Source organism: Anolis carolinensis, chromosome 1 (assembly GCF_035594765.1).
Source record: "Anolis carolinensis isolate JA03-04 chromosome 1, rAnoCar3.1.pri, whole genome shotgun sequence".
Lineage (NCBI taxonomy): Eukaryota > Metazoa > Chordata > Lepidosauria > Squamata > Dactyloidae > Anolis > Anolis carolinensis.
Genome location: NC_085841.1, coordinates 130,833,639 through 130,849,731, shown reverse-complemented (window position 1 = coordinate 130,849,731; position 16,093 = coordinate 130,833,639). Strand labels below are relative to the sequence as shown.

Sequence of the window (16,093 nt, the reverse complement as noted above, 5' to 3'; positions counted from 1 at the left end):
CAAAATTATTTTAAAATATTGTGCATAACATTATCTTCAGGCTACGTGTATATAGCATGTATACAAAACAAATTAATTTTGCGTTTAGTTGTGAGTCCTATCTACAAAACATCTCATTATGTATGTGCAAGTTTTCCAAAATCAGTAGGGGGGGATATGGAACATTTTTGATCCCAAGCATTTTAGATTAGGGATGCTCAATCTATATTGCACATGTTTATAGTGAATGACAACATGCTGTTTCTATCAGCAGCAGCCTACATTAAGTATAAAAATTTAATGGGTCAAGTTTAGTAAAATATTTCTGAGGCACTTACATTTTCTTAGTAATTTTGGATGACTTTATACCCGCAAGTGAATAAAGATAATATTTTATATTACTTTAGTAATAATCAGACTATCTGAGTAGGTAGGAAATTTATTAGCAATGGTCACCAAATGCATTGAGATTGGGACTTAATACTAGATTTCTTCTGTTCTAAGTTACCATTGATTGTAATACGCACTATTTTCAGTATCACCGACATTTTAAAAAAGGTTTATTTATCCAAATGCCTAGTAGTGGATAAGTAGGTAAAGGTAAAGGTTTCCCCTGACGTTAAGTCCAGTCATGTCTGACTCTGGGGGTTGGTGCTCATCTCCATTTCTAAGCCGAAGAGCCGGCGTTGTCCATAGACACCTCCAAGGTCATGTGGCCGGCATGACTGCATGGAGCGCCGTTACCTTCCCGCTGGAGCGGTACCTATTGATCTACTCACATTTGCATGTTTTCAAACTGCTAGGTTGGCAGAAGCTGGACTAACAGCAGCTGCTCACGCCACTCCCGGGATTTGAACCTGGGACCTTTCAGTCTGCAAGTTCAGCAGCTCAATGCTTTAACACACTTCACCACCGGGGTTCTTAGTGGATAAGTAAGTAGCACTAAATCCAATTATGTATTCAAGATGGGGTTCAGGAGATTTCCTTCTATGTAGAATGAAGCCAGTGTTGGGCGGTGGATTTGAGAACTTAACTATGACACTGCAGACCAAGGTTCTGGCTGGCAGTTAAAACCCACTGGATGAGCCATGCAACCCAAAATAGGAGGCATGCAACCCAAAATAGGTAAAGAAGTAGTCTACCTGGCTGCTCTAAACAAATTCAAGTTTTCAGTGGCAGATGAGCTACACCAGGTGCAAGTGGTGGGGATGAGAGACAGGGCCTTCTCAGTGGTGGCCCCTCAGCCATGGAACTCCCTCCCCAGTGGAATTAGATCAGCTCCCTCCCTCCTGATCTTCAGGAAGAAAGTAACATGGTTATGGGACCAAGCTTCGCAAGTTTAGTGCAATATGAGTATATGGAATAGTGGAAAGGCATGGAATGGCCCTGGATTACTATTTTGGACAGTGTGATTTTAATTATTGGTTTAGTACTGATGTACTTGATTGTCTGGTTTAAGTATTTGTTTTTTCATTGTATGTTTATGGCATCAGTAAGGCTGCTCTGAGTACTCTTCGGGGTGAGAAGAGTGGGATATAAATGTAAATAAATAAATAAATAGATTTATATAGAGAGGAAAGCATGGTTTTAAGTCACACCCCATTTTAAAAGATGTTTATGTGGAGAAATGTGCATCTTAGGAATAAAAAAGGTACCTTTTATGGTTTATAACTCAATTCCCCCATGTTTTATTTTCAATAGGCTTAGTATTGAAATATTATTCCAAATAGATGGTAGTTAGACTGCAGTTTTGTGTTGTGTATGTGTCCTTAGATACATAGGCTGTTAAATTGAATTTAATTCCAAGTTACCGTGTATATATATTATCTATCTATATATATAAAAGAGTGATGGCATCACGGCAATTCACAAAACAACAAAAGTACAGGCCCCCCAACCACAAAATTTGACAACACAACCCATCATCCACGCCTCAAGGTTGATACAACAAAAAGAAAAGAAAAATAAAGTCCTAATTAGAGGGAGAGCAATAATTTTTTTTATCCAATTGCTGCCAGTTTAGAGGGCTAATCTCTGCCCACTTGGTTGCCTAGCAACCAAGGGACAGCCAGGTTTCAGTTAGGGGACAGGCAGATTTAGGCCTCACTTAGACTTCTTCCACAGATTATCTAATTTGCACTGGATTATATGGCAGTGTAGACTCAAGGCCCTTCCGCACAGCTATATAACCCATTTATAATCTTATATTATCTGCTTTGCACTGGATTATCTTGACTCCACACTACCATATAATCCACTTCAGTGTGCATTTTATACAGCTGTGAAGAAGGAGCCTCATATAATCCAGTTCTGAGCAGATAATATAAGATTAGAAATATACAGTAGAGTCTCACTTATCCAACGTAAACAGGCCGGCAGGATAAGTGAATATGTTGGATAATAAGAAGGGATTCAGGAAAAGCCGATTAAACATCAAATTAGGTAATCGTTATACAAATTAAGCACCAAAACATCATATTATACAACAAATTTGACAGAAAAAGTAGTTCCATGTGCAGTAATGCTATGTAGTATTTACAGTAGAGTCTCACTTATCCAACACTCGCTTATCCAACGTTCTGGATTATCCAACGCATCTTTGTAGTCAATGCTTTCAATATATCGTGATATTTTGGTGCTAAATTCATAAATACAGTAATTACTATATAGCATTACTGTGTACTAAACTACTTTTTCTGACAAATTTGTTGTCTAACATGATGTTTTGGTGCTTAATTTGTAAAATCTTAACTTAATTTGATGTTTAATAGGGTTATCCTTAATTCCTCATTATCCAACATATTCGCTTATCCAACGTTCTGCCGGCCCGTTTATGTTGGATAAGTGAGACTCTACTGTACTGTATTTACAAATTTACCACTAAAATATCACAATGAATTTAAAACACTGACTACAAAAACATTGATTATGAAAAGGCAGACTGCATTGGATAATCCAAAACATTGTATAAGCGAATGTTGGATAAGTGAGATTTTTCTTTAATATGAAATAATTACTGGGATAGAATAATGCAGAACAATATAATCTCTAAAACCAGGACAGTAAATAAACAGGGGAATTCCACACAGGAAACAATCAGGGCCAGCTAACACCTTCCAACAAAGTATTCCCATCATCAAAGTCTGGCAAATCCTGTTTTCTCAGGGCCACAGACAGTAGAAGCACATAAAATATCGCAAACAACACCACTCTGAAAACAAGGGAATTCCAGACAGGAAACAATCAGGGCCAGCTAACACCTCCCAACAAAGTATTCCCATCATCAAAGTCTGGAAAATCCTCTATTTTCTCAGGGTCACAGACAGTAGAAGCACATAAAATATCGCAAACAACACCACTCTGAAAACAAGGGAATTCCAGACAGGAAACAATCAGGGCCAGCTAACACCTCCCAACAAAAAATTCACTCAGGGAGGAAACAGCCAGGCTTTAAAGCTGCAAGGCCATTACATCCTAATCATTTTTCCTAATTGCAGCATTCATACTTGCCTCCAACAAACAAAAAAACCCAATCAGAAATATTGTATATTCACAACCTTTAGGAAATAATATCCCCTGATGGCGCAGCGTGTTAAAGCGCTGAGCTGCTGAACTTCTGGACCGAAAGGCCACAGGTTTGAATTGGGGGAGCGGAGAGAGCTCCCACTGTTAGCCCCAGCTTCTGCCAATCCAGAAGTTCGAAAATATGCAAATGTGAGTGCATCAATAGGTACTGCTCCAGCGGGAAGGTAACGCCGCTCCATGTAGTCATCCCACATGACCTTGGAGGAGTCTACGGACAACGCCGGTTCTTCGGCTTAGAAATGGAGATGAGCACCAACCCCCAGAGTCAGACACGACTGGACTTAATGTCAGGGGAAAACCTTTACCCTTGACCTTAACTACCACCAGTTCCTCAATACTTTATTTCCCATACCACCAGACTTCGCCACAGCAACGCGTGGCCGGGCACAGCTAGTAATTTATATGTGATTGATGCTCTACAATTATATATGTTATTACTTAAAAGTAAGCCCCATTGCATATAATTTAGCTTTTTTCCTTATAAAGCAGGCATAGGCAAACTTCGGCCCTCCAGGTGTTTTGGACTTCAACTTCCATAATTCCTAACATCCAGTAGGCTGTTAGGAATTGTGAGAGTTGAAGTCCAAAACACCTGGAGGGCCAAAATTTACCCATGTCTGTTATAAAGGCATTTAAGGTGGGCAGTCTTAGACTCCAGTCCTATGCCCGTACCTCCTGGTATCTAAATGTAAGCTCTGCTGAATTAACGAGTAGGCATGCAGTGTTAATTGCTCACCATATTCAGCAACGCAGCCTTTTCACCTGGTCTATTGCAATATTATAAATGGCCATTGGTTTAGCTTACATTATGCTTTCCGGTAACTGCACTGAGGCTGCACTGCATGATGTCAGAAGTGCAATGTATTGGAGCACAGCACTGCAGTGTACTGCAGTCCCTCCTTGCTAAGGCATGCAGGTTTCCCTGATACTGTTAGTGGGATTTCTGTCACTTCAAGGTGAGGCAGGTTGTCCATGTCCCCTGTACTTAGCCGTGCTGCAACATATTGCAATATCAATATCAAGAAACTTTTCAGTCTCTTTCCTTCTCTCTCTCGGAATTGATATATTGTTTGGTAGGAAAGTGTGCATGATGAATTGGTGATGAAATGGCATATGCCCTCATCATTAATAGATGCAAAGAGATTGAAACTAAATGGTTGTGGATGTGATTTTAGTTTTTATTTACAGTCCACCCGCTACATTTGCTGGGCTTAGAGGCACAGGATCCTCCCGCTGAAAGTAGACTCACACAGATTGCTAGAGATCATTTTAATAATGTCTGTGAATAATCAAATCTGTAAAAAGTCAAAACTGCAAATGTTGAGAAGCAACTGTATATGTACGATGAAAACTACAATCCTAAAGTTTGCGAAGTAGCCTAACTTTAGGCTTTTGCAGCCCATCTTTTGAGATTACATTAAATACAATATACATCAATCACAGCTTTGACTGAGGACAATATGTGGACACAACCATTCTACATGTTAATATAGTATAATCATAATTTCATAAATGTAGCACCATTTAAATTGATATACACATAGAATTAAAAATATAAGATATGTATTTTTATTACAATAACTAAGCAATAAAAATCCATTTGTGAAATATTTAAATCCCTGTATGCTGTCTAGAGCTGCCTAATGGCTGGGCTTAACAATGTGTATTGGAGGGTGCCGCTACCAAAAAGGTCTCCCTTCTGCCAAGGGCTACTCCCCAAATTGGTACCTTTTCCAGCCCTTCAGATTTTGTTTGGCAGAGGCACTTGGACCAATACTAACAGTGAGTGAGGTGAAATGAGGAGAGTGACCTCTCATGTCCTAAACTGTTGTAGGATTAAAAGGTTAAACCTAAGGCTATGAGTTCAACCTGAATGGATCTATGGATTGCTCCAAATGAAATAAGAGTGCCACAAGGCTTGATTGTCCCAATAAGTAAGTACCCTTTCAGGATAGAATATGGAGCAATAATTTAGTTTTCAGATAGTAAGGAGGCCAAAGGTGCATTTTATCAAGCTATCTGTTTAATTTATGTGTAGAACATATATAGAGAAAAGGATTAGACCCAATGCAGGAAATGTGAAAATCAGTAATTTAAGAAACACCAGTAATTTAAGATGACACAATATTTCTAGAGAAAATACCAAAGATTTGGAATAATTACTGATGATTTTTTTTTAAAGTACAAAATCAATACTCTAGATGATTATTCAGAAGACAAAATCAATGACCATGGATGATTTCTGTAATTTTAAAGTAAAGTTGTAATTTTTATAGATTTTGTGTTTTGCTCAGTCATAGTGAAGATGGAGGGCAAGAAATTAGATGAAGACTCAGACTTGGAAAGGCAGCCATAAAAGAACTAAATAAGCTCCCCAAGTGCAAAGATATATCATTGAATATCAGAGTCAGGATCATCTGTGCCCTAGTATTGTAATATCTGTGGATGTGAAAGCTAGACAGTGAAAAAAGCAGAGGGTGAGGAAATACATATACTGGGAATATGCTAGAAGAGAGTTTTGACATATTTTGGACTGCCAAAAATTCAAGTAAATTAGTCCAATAACATATCAAGCTAGAACCCTCACTAGAAGCCAGACTTACTAAATTGAGGCTATTGTACTATGGGGAAAAATCATAAAATGAAATGGCTGATTGGAAAATATGATAATGCTGGGTAAACTGGACATAAGGAAAAGGAAAGACCACCATACATAATAATAATAATAATAATAATAATAATAATAATAATAATAATAATAATAACAACAACAACAACAACAACAACAACAACAACAACAACTCTATCTCCCCAAAGGGGACTCAGGGCGGCTTACATGGGGCCAAGCCCAAATAAAAACAATAGCAATATAAAACACAACAATAGACAAAAAACATGCACAATTATAAAAATTTAAACATTAGCCAATAAAAACAAATGACAAGAACAAATAAAAACATGGATTAAAACGGAGAGGTTGTAAAAGTAGACTGGGTAAGGTGGATTGATTGGTTCAGTTAAAGAAGCCATGGACTTGAGTTTGTGAAACTAGAGGTTGTCTTTCAGTAATAAGTTCACTGTAACACCATATAACAACCATCACCAATGTCAATCAGTAAGAGCAGAGCTACCCCCAATGCAGTAAATCGGTGAGAGGCAAACAATAGCGCTTCCCTCTTAAGAAGACTGTGTTTCCTTCTGCATAACCCATACCCCTAGTGTGATATAACTTAATTTAATGCAGTGGTAATGAAAAAGGGTAGTATTTGTACTAGTGCCAGTCCAAAAGACATCCGCTACCAGTCTGTGAAGAGTATCCAAGAAATGAAGAGACAGTTTTAGTCAATGGAGATTAATCTGGTGCCAGTCTTTGAGATATTGGTGCAAAGGGATGGCTGTTTATTGAAATCGGATAACATGAGAAGCACTAATGTAATGTTTATATTAGATGTGATAGAGGGAAATGGCAATTTCTTATTGCATTGTATTTTCATATCAAAAAGGGATATCAGCAGAAGGATACAAACGGAGACAAACCAAGTTGCTAAGGCTGAATTCATATGTAGTCTCTCAGCGATAGCAGAAGTCTCAGCCATCTCATTCACAACTGCAGAGATTCATCCCCTTGTACATCCACCACTGTGATTCATCCTGTCTTCTGTAAGTGATACATGCCCTTCCACATTGGATAAAAGGCAGGAAAAAGTCAATGGGTGATCAGAGGAACTGTTGTGTTAATCATTGGAAAACCAACAGCCTGAATCTGGATAAGTAATCCATCTCACACTACATGTGTTCTCAGTGCTAGGATGTTTGCGCTGTCAGCCATTCGTTCTATGAAAGGCAGCTCTGATAATACAATTTTCAGTGCCAATATTTTTGTTGCTGTCTGACCTCAATGTCTATAATTTCACCTCACCATGGGTATGGTACTTTAGAAGACGCTCCATAGAACTAAAAAAGTGTGCTGTGGATAACAGAGACTACTGCTATAATGTGTTAGCCTTTAACATGTTGCAGCACTGTTGGCTATTAGACTAATGTGATTCTAAGGCAGTTTAATGGTTATAAAGAGTACCCTTTGGCTCTGATTGTTCACCCACCTATAAATCCTTGAATGATCCATTGATTGCAGTTATCTTTAAATGTGTAGAACACAAGCTGTAGATCGCAAAGCTGCATTAGCACAGATAGAATATATATGGTATGTCTGAATTTTATTTATCTATGGAGGAAAACCATCCATTTACACATTTTGGCATCTCCTCTGTTGCTTAAGAGATACGGCCAATTAGTACCAGCTGATTTATGTCCATCATTTCTGTTGCAGGATGGGAAACATTTGTCTTTCCAGATTTTTTTTTTTCCGGGTCAGGAGTGACATGAGAAACTGCAAGTCGCTTCTGGTGTGAGAGAATTGGCCGTCTGCAAGGACAATGCAGGGGACGCCCGGATGTTTTGATGTTTTTACCATCCTTGTGGGAGGCTTCTCTCATGTCTACGCATGGAGCTGGAGCTGATAGAGGGAGCTCATCCACGCTCTCCCTGGGTCGGATTCGAACCTGGAAGCCTTCAGGTCAGCGACCCAGCCTTCAAGACTTTAACCCACTACGCCATCGGGGGCTCCAGCTTTCCAGATAACCATCAGCCATGGTCATTGGGGCTTCTGGGACATGATGCCTAAAGTATTTAGAAGGCCCTGTCCACATCCTTATTCAAGTTGTTGCCTTCGTTTTGTAATAGCATCTCTCAGAAAACAAATGGCTTTGATATTTTTGGATGCGGAAAAAAGTATTTAACAATGTATCTTGGCCGTTTAGTAGGCTGTCATAGAGAAGATGCAATTTGGACTTCAGCATTCAGCTACTCTGTTTTTGTACCATTTTGCCAGTTGAAGAAATGTGGAGGTTTCGAAAACTTGGTCAAAGTTTCATGTATTTATATATGTATATGTGTGTGTAAATTCATTTGGGCCGTGGAAATAAAGTATAAAGTTTAATATTGTTGGAACTGAAACTGTAATGTTTTATCTTCATTCATGCATTTTCTGCAACTAGAAAAATTTACTTCGCAAATGCTAACAGTGCTCACAATTCTCAATTTGACAGAATACTGTCAATCCTCTGTATCTACAGATTCAACCACCCACAGGTTCAAAATGTTTAAGAAATCATAAAGTAAACTTTGATTTTGTCACTTTAGATAACAAACATAATATTATTACATTATATATAATGGGATGTGTGGTGTCCACAGATTTCGGTATCCACAGGGGCCCTGGAACCAAAACACAGCAGATACCAAGGATTTGCTTTAGTATAAAAGATTAATTTGGCAAAAAACAAAACAAAGCCTAACTTATTAAAAAAAACATTGTTCATTCATTGCCCAGACTTAGTTTTTTTTAAATGTTGTGAGAAATCTCTAATTTTAGTTTTGGAAAAGAATTGTTCAACAGAGGCAGGGTTTTTTTCCTCTCAAGGGGAGTCTTCATCCCTGTCTTTCTGTGAAGAATGAGCCCAATAGGAAATGGCTCTCCTTTTCAATCATATCAGGCATTTTGTACCATCTTTTCATCTCTTTTAAATCACTCACTAGGTTAGATACTAAAAGACAGGAAGGCATTATACTCCGGGCGAATGGTTTGTCACCATAGATTCCAGGACACACTACCAACAGTAGCGATGAGACGGACAAAGTCGTCCAAAAAAAGGGAAAGAAAGAGGCATATATCCCCTTTATTCCACATCCTTGAGTTTGCATCACTTTTCTTCCATAAACTCATTTTAAGCCATTAGAAGCATTTCTGTCGCAGTGCCAGCACTGCTTTGCACCTCAGCATCTGCAATAGCAGCAGACTCACTGGCACAGGACAGATGCTCATGGAGCTGCCATGGCGTATGCTCTTGATTTTTTCCCAAAAACACGGGGAAAAGCTGTGCAGTTTGCCTGGCATTCTATTATCGCTACATGTTCCTGAATTTTTAACATTACCTGCAGTTGAACTCTTGAAACTAGCTGCTCTCTGTGTTGTCTGTTTGCCATGGCTTCAAAATTTCTGAAAATAATATATCTTGAGAGGTACCAGGTATGTTTAAATATACCTTCTTTTTGGACACCTACAATTGAATGGAAGTTAGCAAACCTACCTCAGTTTTGGTCCATTTCAGAGGACAAACAATTGCATTGTTTTTAATGTGAGCCTAATTTTAGAGAGGAAAGTTGATCATCTATGTGTGTACCGTACACTTGATTTCTCTCCTTATCAATTGATTTCCATTTAAAAATTTCCGACTTTCTTTTGCCAGCAGTGGAATTCCAATGAATGTCTCCAATCTTGTTATCCTCACCAGTGTCCTGGATTCATTTTAGCATTCATTTTAGCATGGTCTAATACTCATGTGATGATAAAATCAACTGAGGAGGAGAGCAATGAAACAGAAAAGTGAAGAGAGCCAAAGGGTTAAGCACTCATTTTCCTCCTGTCTCTTTTCTGCAGCAAATTTCCCCTTCCTCAGCTTGCTTCTCTGTAACATACAATTTGCTCCTACATCTTATTCAGGCTACACTGATGGAAATATTTAATTAGATCAGTCACCCGGAAACACATCGCTGAAATATTTTGACAACATAGGAGCATGATGCTTGATCCAAAAAAAGAAGGCAGAGTATGTTCTGATTGTGTCATTTCTTCAATAACTTGCAAACAAGTTCTGCAAATGTGTGTGTGGTGTGGGGGGCAGGCGGGGGGAATAGAGGCTGAACTGTTGTGTCATGAAAGGCAGTGGAATAAAGGTTTTCTTGCAAAGGTTCAGGGACCTATTGCACCATATATAAATCAGTTATTCTGTTCCCAAGATACATCGTACCTGCTTCACAGTTTCAGAGGAAAGACTGTGATTGTAAATGTTTTAATTGTTTTACTTGAATATTATGATTTTTAAAATGTCTTTTATTGTTGTACTGTTATCAAGGCATCAAATAGCTGCCTTCTGTGTAAAGTCGCCTTGAGTCCCCTCCAGAGTGGAGAAAGGCAGGATATAAATACTGCAAATAAATAAATAAATAAAAGGTGTATCTACTACATTTATAATGAATTGACACTGTGATCGAGGTGACCACCCTCCCCCCCAGGACTTTGTAAAAGATAGTTCAAAAATCAAGACTTTATGTTCTATATTCCATATATTTATAGTAGAAGGTGATTGAGACTTTTTACTGGAGTTTACTGTGGATTATCCCTGCACTCTGAGGCAAGGGATAACAACTTCATGAATTGTAAAATCATGCTGCTAAAACTCCACTTTTATGAATTTCCATGCTGGGTTCTCCAGATGTTATGAACTTTGTTCTTATCAAATATTTTCAATTGTTTATATCATTCATGATTCCCCTTTATGCAATGTAACTCCCTTTTATGGATTCTCCCTTATTTCCATGAAATCTATCTGTCTGCCTATATGTATTTGTACTCTTTGGGATCCCCGGAAAATATGTATTTTTCCCAGCATGGTTTATATTCCAACTTTATTTTATTTTTCATTTTATTTCATATAATTGTCAAGTCATGAAATCAAATAGGAAATATTTTGAACTCAACCTGAACCCCAGAACCCATCCCAGTTCCTATGACCCAGGCTTCCCTTCCCAAAAACAAAAGGATAATCTGCCACCGCTTAACCCAATCAAATTCAGATTGCATGGACAATATAGGGCTTGAGTCGCCGAATTCGGAGTGTTGTCCTAAAGGTGATTCGCCCCAAGGCAAACATTGTCATATCTCACCCAAAGGAAAAACCAGGACACCTCAGGAAGGCGCCCTGCAGAGCCTGTAAATATGGCTCATTACCACCCATCCTTACTCTGACACCCCACACCTCTGACACCCCAAGGCATATCTAAAATCTGTATACGTGACAGGAACCCTTGATTGCTGTCATTAATCCCTTTAGAAATCGGTCTAGAAGGAATTAATACGATATTTCCTGCCCTGTCACTTCATTGTTTCAATAACTCCCGCCTTCTCCTTCCTGATTGGCTCGAGTGGGGACAAAAAGCAGCTCCCTATTGGGCCAACAGAGCAAGGCGGGAAATGAAAGCCCGCCTCGTTCAACCTTCTAGCCTATCCGCGATCAGATGGGCGGGGGAGCGGGGCGGGAAATTCAAAGGGCTGTCAGACTGAAATTTTGTATAAATATGGCTGTATTTTGATTATATGGTACCCTAGTAGACTGAATGATCACTACTAGAGTCCTTTTCAGCTGAATCGCTCAATAAAGACTCCTTGGCGGATTTTCCTTCAACTTTGGCGGACCTTCTTCATTTCGGCTTCAGGTTGTATTGCGGCTCATATTTTCCTATTGGCTCCGCCAAGGTCCGTTCTCTCAGGACCGGATCGGGACTCTCCTTAAGGGCCCGATCCCCTAAAGCGCGGTCGACAACAACACCACTTTAAAAGTCATGGCTCAATACTATGGAGTCATGGGATTTATAATTTGATGACACACCTCCATTATTTGGCAGATATTAGACTAAAGACCTTGAAGACTACAGTTCCCATACTTTCATAGCATTGTCACAGCAGTAAAAAGTGGTGTCAGATTGCATTGTAGATCAATAGTGTAGAAAGATGAACCTATAGTAGACATTCGGAGTATTCTGTTAATCAGTATTTTTACATGTGATAGGATATCTACAACTAAATAGAAAAATAGATTTCACAGAGGGAAAACTACAAAGAAAAAGCCATGCCTGCTGCATACTTTCAGAATTGCCCATTTCAAAATTTAAGTCCTCCATCCAGCACACCAGGCTTCAAAACTATAGAGCAGCCCTCTAGACATTTAGACTGCAGTCAGTGGTTAGGCTGCAGCCCTTAAAAAGCTGGAGGACCAGTTTATCACAATCTGAGGGTAAATCCGTACCATAGAATGAATGCAGTTTGACACCGCTTAAACTCCCACAGCCCAATGCTATGGAATCCTGGAAGCTGTAGTTCGGCTCCAGCACTCTTTGGCAAAGAAAGCTAAAGACCTGGTAAAACTACACATTCCAGAATTCCATAGCATTGACCCATGTTGGAGTATGTAAAATCAGTTGATGAGTGTCTTAACTGAAAATGCAAAGCATGAAGCTGATTGGTTGGTCTATGCGCGGGGAGCTAGCTGAGCCTGGGAGTTTTGGCAACAGTTACATATAGTTTTCTGTGCAGGAGCTTACCAAGAGAGTTTTGCTTCTGGGCTGCTGGAAGAAGACCTTTCACAAGGACACCTAAGGACTATTTGAATCTCTCTCAAAAGACATTTTGTGAGCCAATGCAACTGTTCACATGACTGTATATATGTTGCTCTGCATTTCAAAGAGTAAACTTCTTGTTCTTTACTGATCATCTGCGTGGCATATTTTTTCTCTGGCAAGACAGTGTGTGGACTGGTAAAACGTGAACTACGTGTGGTTTTCGTTCCGCCACAACCCATGACTGAGAAAGTGATGTCAAACTGCATTATTTCTATAGTATCCCTAGTTCTAGCATAGAAGCAGATTCGTGTACACTACATAGAAAAGTTAAAGAAGACTGTCATATTTAACAGGCTGCTCTTATCCTGAAGCAATGAAGAAGGAATGAGAGCAGGAATGAGTGCTTACATGAATGTACACAGCAAGACTGGAAAAAATTGCTTGGCTTTAGAGATGAGAAATTCACATCTGCTTCTGTGACCACTTTCCATATCAATGCTCTTGCAGAATGAAAATGACCGGCAAATTAATCCATTCTAGTTTTCCTCATTGCAGAATCTGGTCTTGAAGAAAAAGACAGGGATTGTGGTTCCTGATATGAAGCCGAACTACAACTCCTGCGATTCCATAGCATTGTGTCTTGGCAGTTAAAGTGGGATCATATGCATTAATCCTACAATATATATGCAGTCCTGAATCTCTTGACATAATTTTCTTCTTTGAAAAACAGTTATGGTATGCTGATTTTGTACACTGCTATAGTGCTATCTCTTTCCATATATTTCTTCCCCAATCATATATATGTGAGTATTTACACGCACACCTACACACACATGTATAGACACTCATTGACATTTATAGACACACACTGACATTTATCCATAGTTGTCTAAAATGTTGTACTACAATAAATCATGGTAGGTAAACTAAAAATAAGCCATGGATATTGAGTTATTAAACCCTGATTAACTTTAGGTTGGGGAGCCCCCGGTGGCGCAGTGGGTTAAACCACTGAGCTGCTGAACTTGCTGACCGAAAGGTCAGCATTTCAAATTCGGGGAGCAGGCTGAGCTCCCGCTGTTAGCCCCAGCTTCTGCCAACCGAGCAGTTTGGAAACATGCATATGTGAGTAGATAAATAGGTACTGCTCCAGCAGTAAGGTAACAGATCTCCATGCAGTCATGCCGGCCACATGACCTTGGAGATGTCCACTGACAACGCTGGCTCTTCAGCTTAGAAATGGAGATGAGCACCACCACCCAGAGTCGGACATGATTAGACTTAATGTCAGGGGAAAACCTTTACCTTTACCTTAGGGATAAACGAAAAAGACTAACAAATAAATGCACTTCTAAAGTTGCTTCTAAGAAGGTCTTCCTTCTTAACCAGTCACAAGTACATGTAGTCAAGACAAAACGGGGTAAGTTGCCTGTTTAGGTATCAATTTAGCCAAATTCAAGCATGGGCAAACTTAGGCCCTCCAGGTGTTTTGGACTTCAACCCCCACAATTCCTAACAGCTTACCGGCTGTTGGGAATTGTGGGAATTGAAGTCCAAAACACCTGGAGGGCCCAAGTTTGCCCATGCATATTTTATGTATTTTGTTGCACTGTTGCTGTCTTGTAAGCCATCCCGAGTCCCTTCGGGGAGATGGAGCGGGGTATAAAGTTTATTTTGTTTTGTTATGCATTTTAATCTCATATTTTGTATTGTGTTTTAATTGTATGTTGAACTTCTTGTTCCTTGGGCTTCATCCCCATGTAAGCTGCCCCAAGTCCCTTCGGGGAGATGGAGCGGGATATAAAGTTTATTATTATAACAATTATTATTTATTTTGCCTCCTCCATCTACTGGGCTGTGGTGCAGCTGGTTCGTAGCCAGCTGCAATAAGTAACTATTGAACGAGAGGTTGTGAGTTCAAAGCCAGCCCGGGGCCAGATTGAATGCCTGACCATTTAATAGCCTAGCTCGTTGTTGACCTAAGCAACCCGAAAGACAGTTGCATTTGTCAAGTAGGAAATGTAGGCACTGCTTTATGCGGGGAGGCTAATTTAACTAATTTACGTCACCATAAAAATGTCCAGCAGTGTGTGGAAGAATGAGGAAGTACTCCAACAAGGACTCGGTATCAGTGTATGATGCAGCAGCAGCTCCCCCTGTGGCCGGAATCGAGCATACCCTCTTGAAGCGAAAATGTAAAATTGCCTCTGTTTCTCTGTCTGCATGTCTTATGTGTAATGGCATTGAATGTTTGCTGTGTATATGTACATTGTGATTTGCTCTGAGTCCCCTTCGGGGTGAGAAGGGCGGAATATAAAACTGTAAATAAATAAATAAATACTTTTCCTGCCCTGGAACTCCACATAGAAGCCGTGGTTTTCTAGGCAGGTCTGGATAGTTTTTTGTAAAATCCTTTCTATACTGCAGAATGAATGCAGTTTGACACCACTTTAACAGCCAAGGCGCAATGCTACGGTCCTGTTGAAACTACAACGCCCATGAAACCAAAGCATTAAAAGTGGTGTCAACCTGCGTTCATTCTACAGCAGTGGTTCTCAACCTGTGGGTCCCCAGATGTTTCTGGCCTTCGGCTCCCAGAAATCCTAACAGCAGGTAAACTGGCTGGGATTTCTGGGAGTTGTAGACCAAAAACATCTGGGGACCCACAGGTTGAGAACCACTGGCCTACGGCATAGATTCCCCCAAGGAAGTAGAGCAGTCAAGGCAGGTGAGAAGCAAGCCAGCCAGCTTCGGCTGCAGCTTGAAAAACGCCGCGAAACTACCGTTCCCGGCATGCCTCAGTGGGAGGGTTCTTCCGGCCCCGCCCTTTTCCCATAGGTTCTTCCGCGTTTGAAGGGAAGCGGAGCCTTTCCCGCTTAAGCTTGTGTCTGCTTTCGGTTGCCACTGTGGAGCAGGGCTCATCGCCTTTCCCTCGTTCTGTTCTCCTCCTGCTATAATTCGATGGAGGTAAGGCCAGGAAGGATGTCTCTGCCTTGGGCTGCAACCACGCTGCAGCATCAATGCAGAGGGACGCCAGTTTGACTGCCATGGCTGCATGCTGTGGAGTCTTGGGAGCAGTAGTTTCACAAGGGCTTCACCAAACTACCATTCCTAGGATCCCATAGTATGTGGCAGGTAAAGTGGTGTCAAACTTCATTAATTCTACAGTGTTGATACAGTAGATACCCTTAGCGGCTGAGGGGAGGAAAAGGAAGGGGCCTGAAGCTGTTAGGAATTGTGGGAGTTGAAGTCCAAAACACTTGGAGGGCCCAAGTTTGCCCATGCCTGATTT

At 40.2% G+C, this 16,093-nt stretch overlaps 1 protein-coding gene and 1 long non-coding RNA gene across 10 annotated transcripts in view; both read left to right on the top strand.

Moving 5' to 3' along the window:
- Positions 1-8,563, top strand: part of LOC134299486 (uncharacterized) — a 76,783-nt gene extending 68,220 nt beyond the window's left edge. Inside the window, exon 3 of the long non-coding RNA XR_010006701.1 lies at positions 7,895-8,563. This is a non-coding gene — a long non-coding RNA (uncharacterized LOC134299486). The remainder of the gene's footprint in view (positions 1-7,894) is intronic.
- A 7,051-nt stretch (positions 8,564-15,614) lies between these two features.
- Positions 15,615-16,093, top strand: part of znf451 (zinc finger protein 451) — a 49,986-nt gene continuing 49,507 nt past the window's right edge. For 5 of the 9 annotated variants that reach the window (XM_062982276.1, XM_062982305.1, XM_062982300.1 and 2 more), the window contains exon 1: positions 15,615-15,768. Coding sequence is in view for 7 of the 9 variants with exons in the window: in XM_062982300.1 (XP_062838370.1) it covers positions 15,763-15,768 (6 nt within the window). In the remaining 2 variants the exon portion in view is untranslated. Of the gene's footprint in view, positions 15,769-15,912; positions 15,937-16,093 lie in introns of those variants that run through there. The other 4 variants (XM_062982297.1, XM_062982280.1, XM_062982292.1 and 1 more) reach the window with 1 other exon arrangement.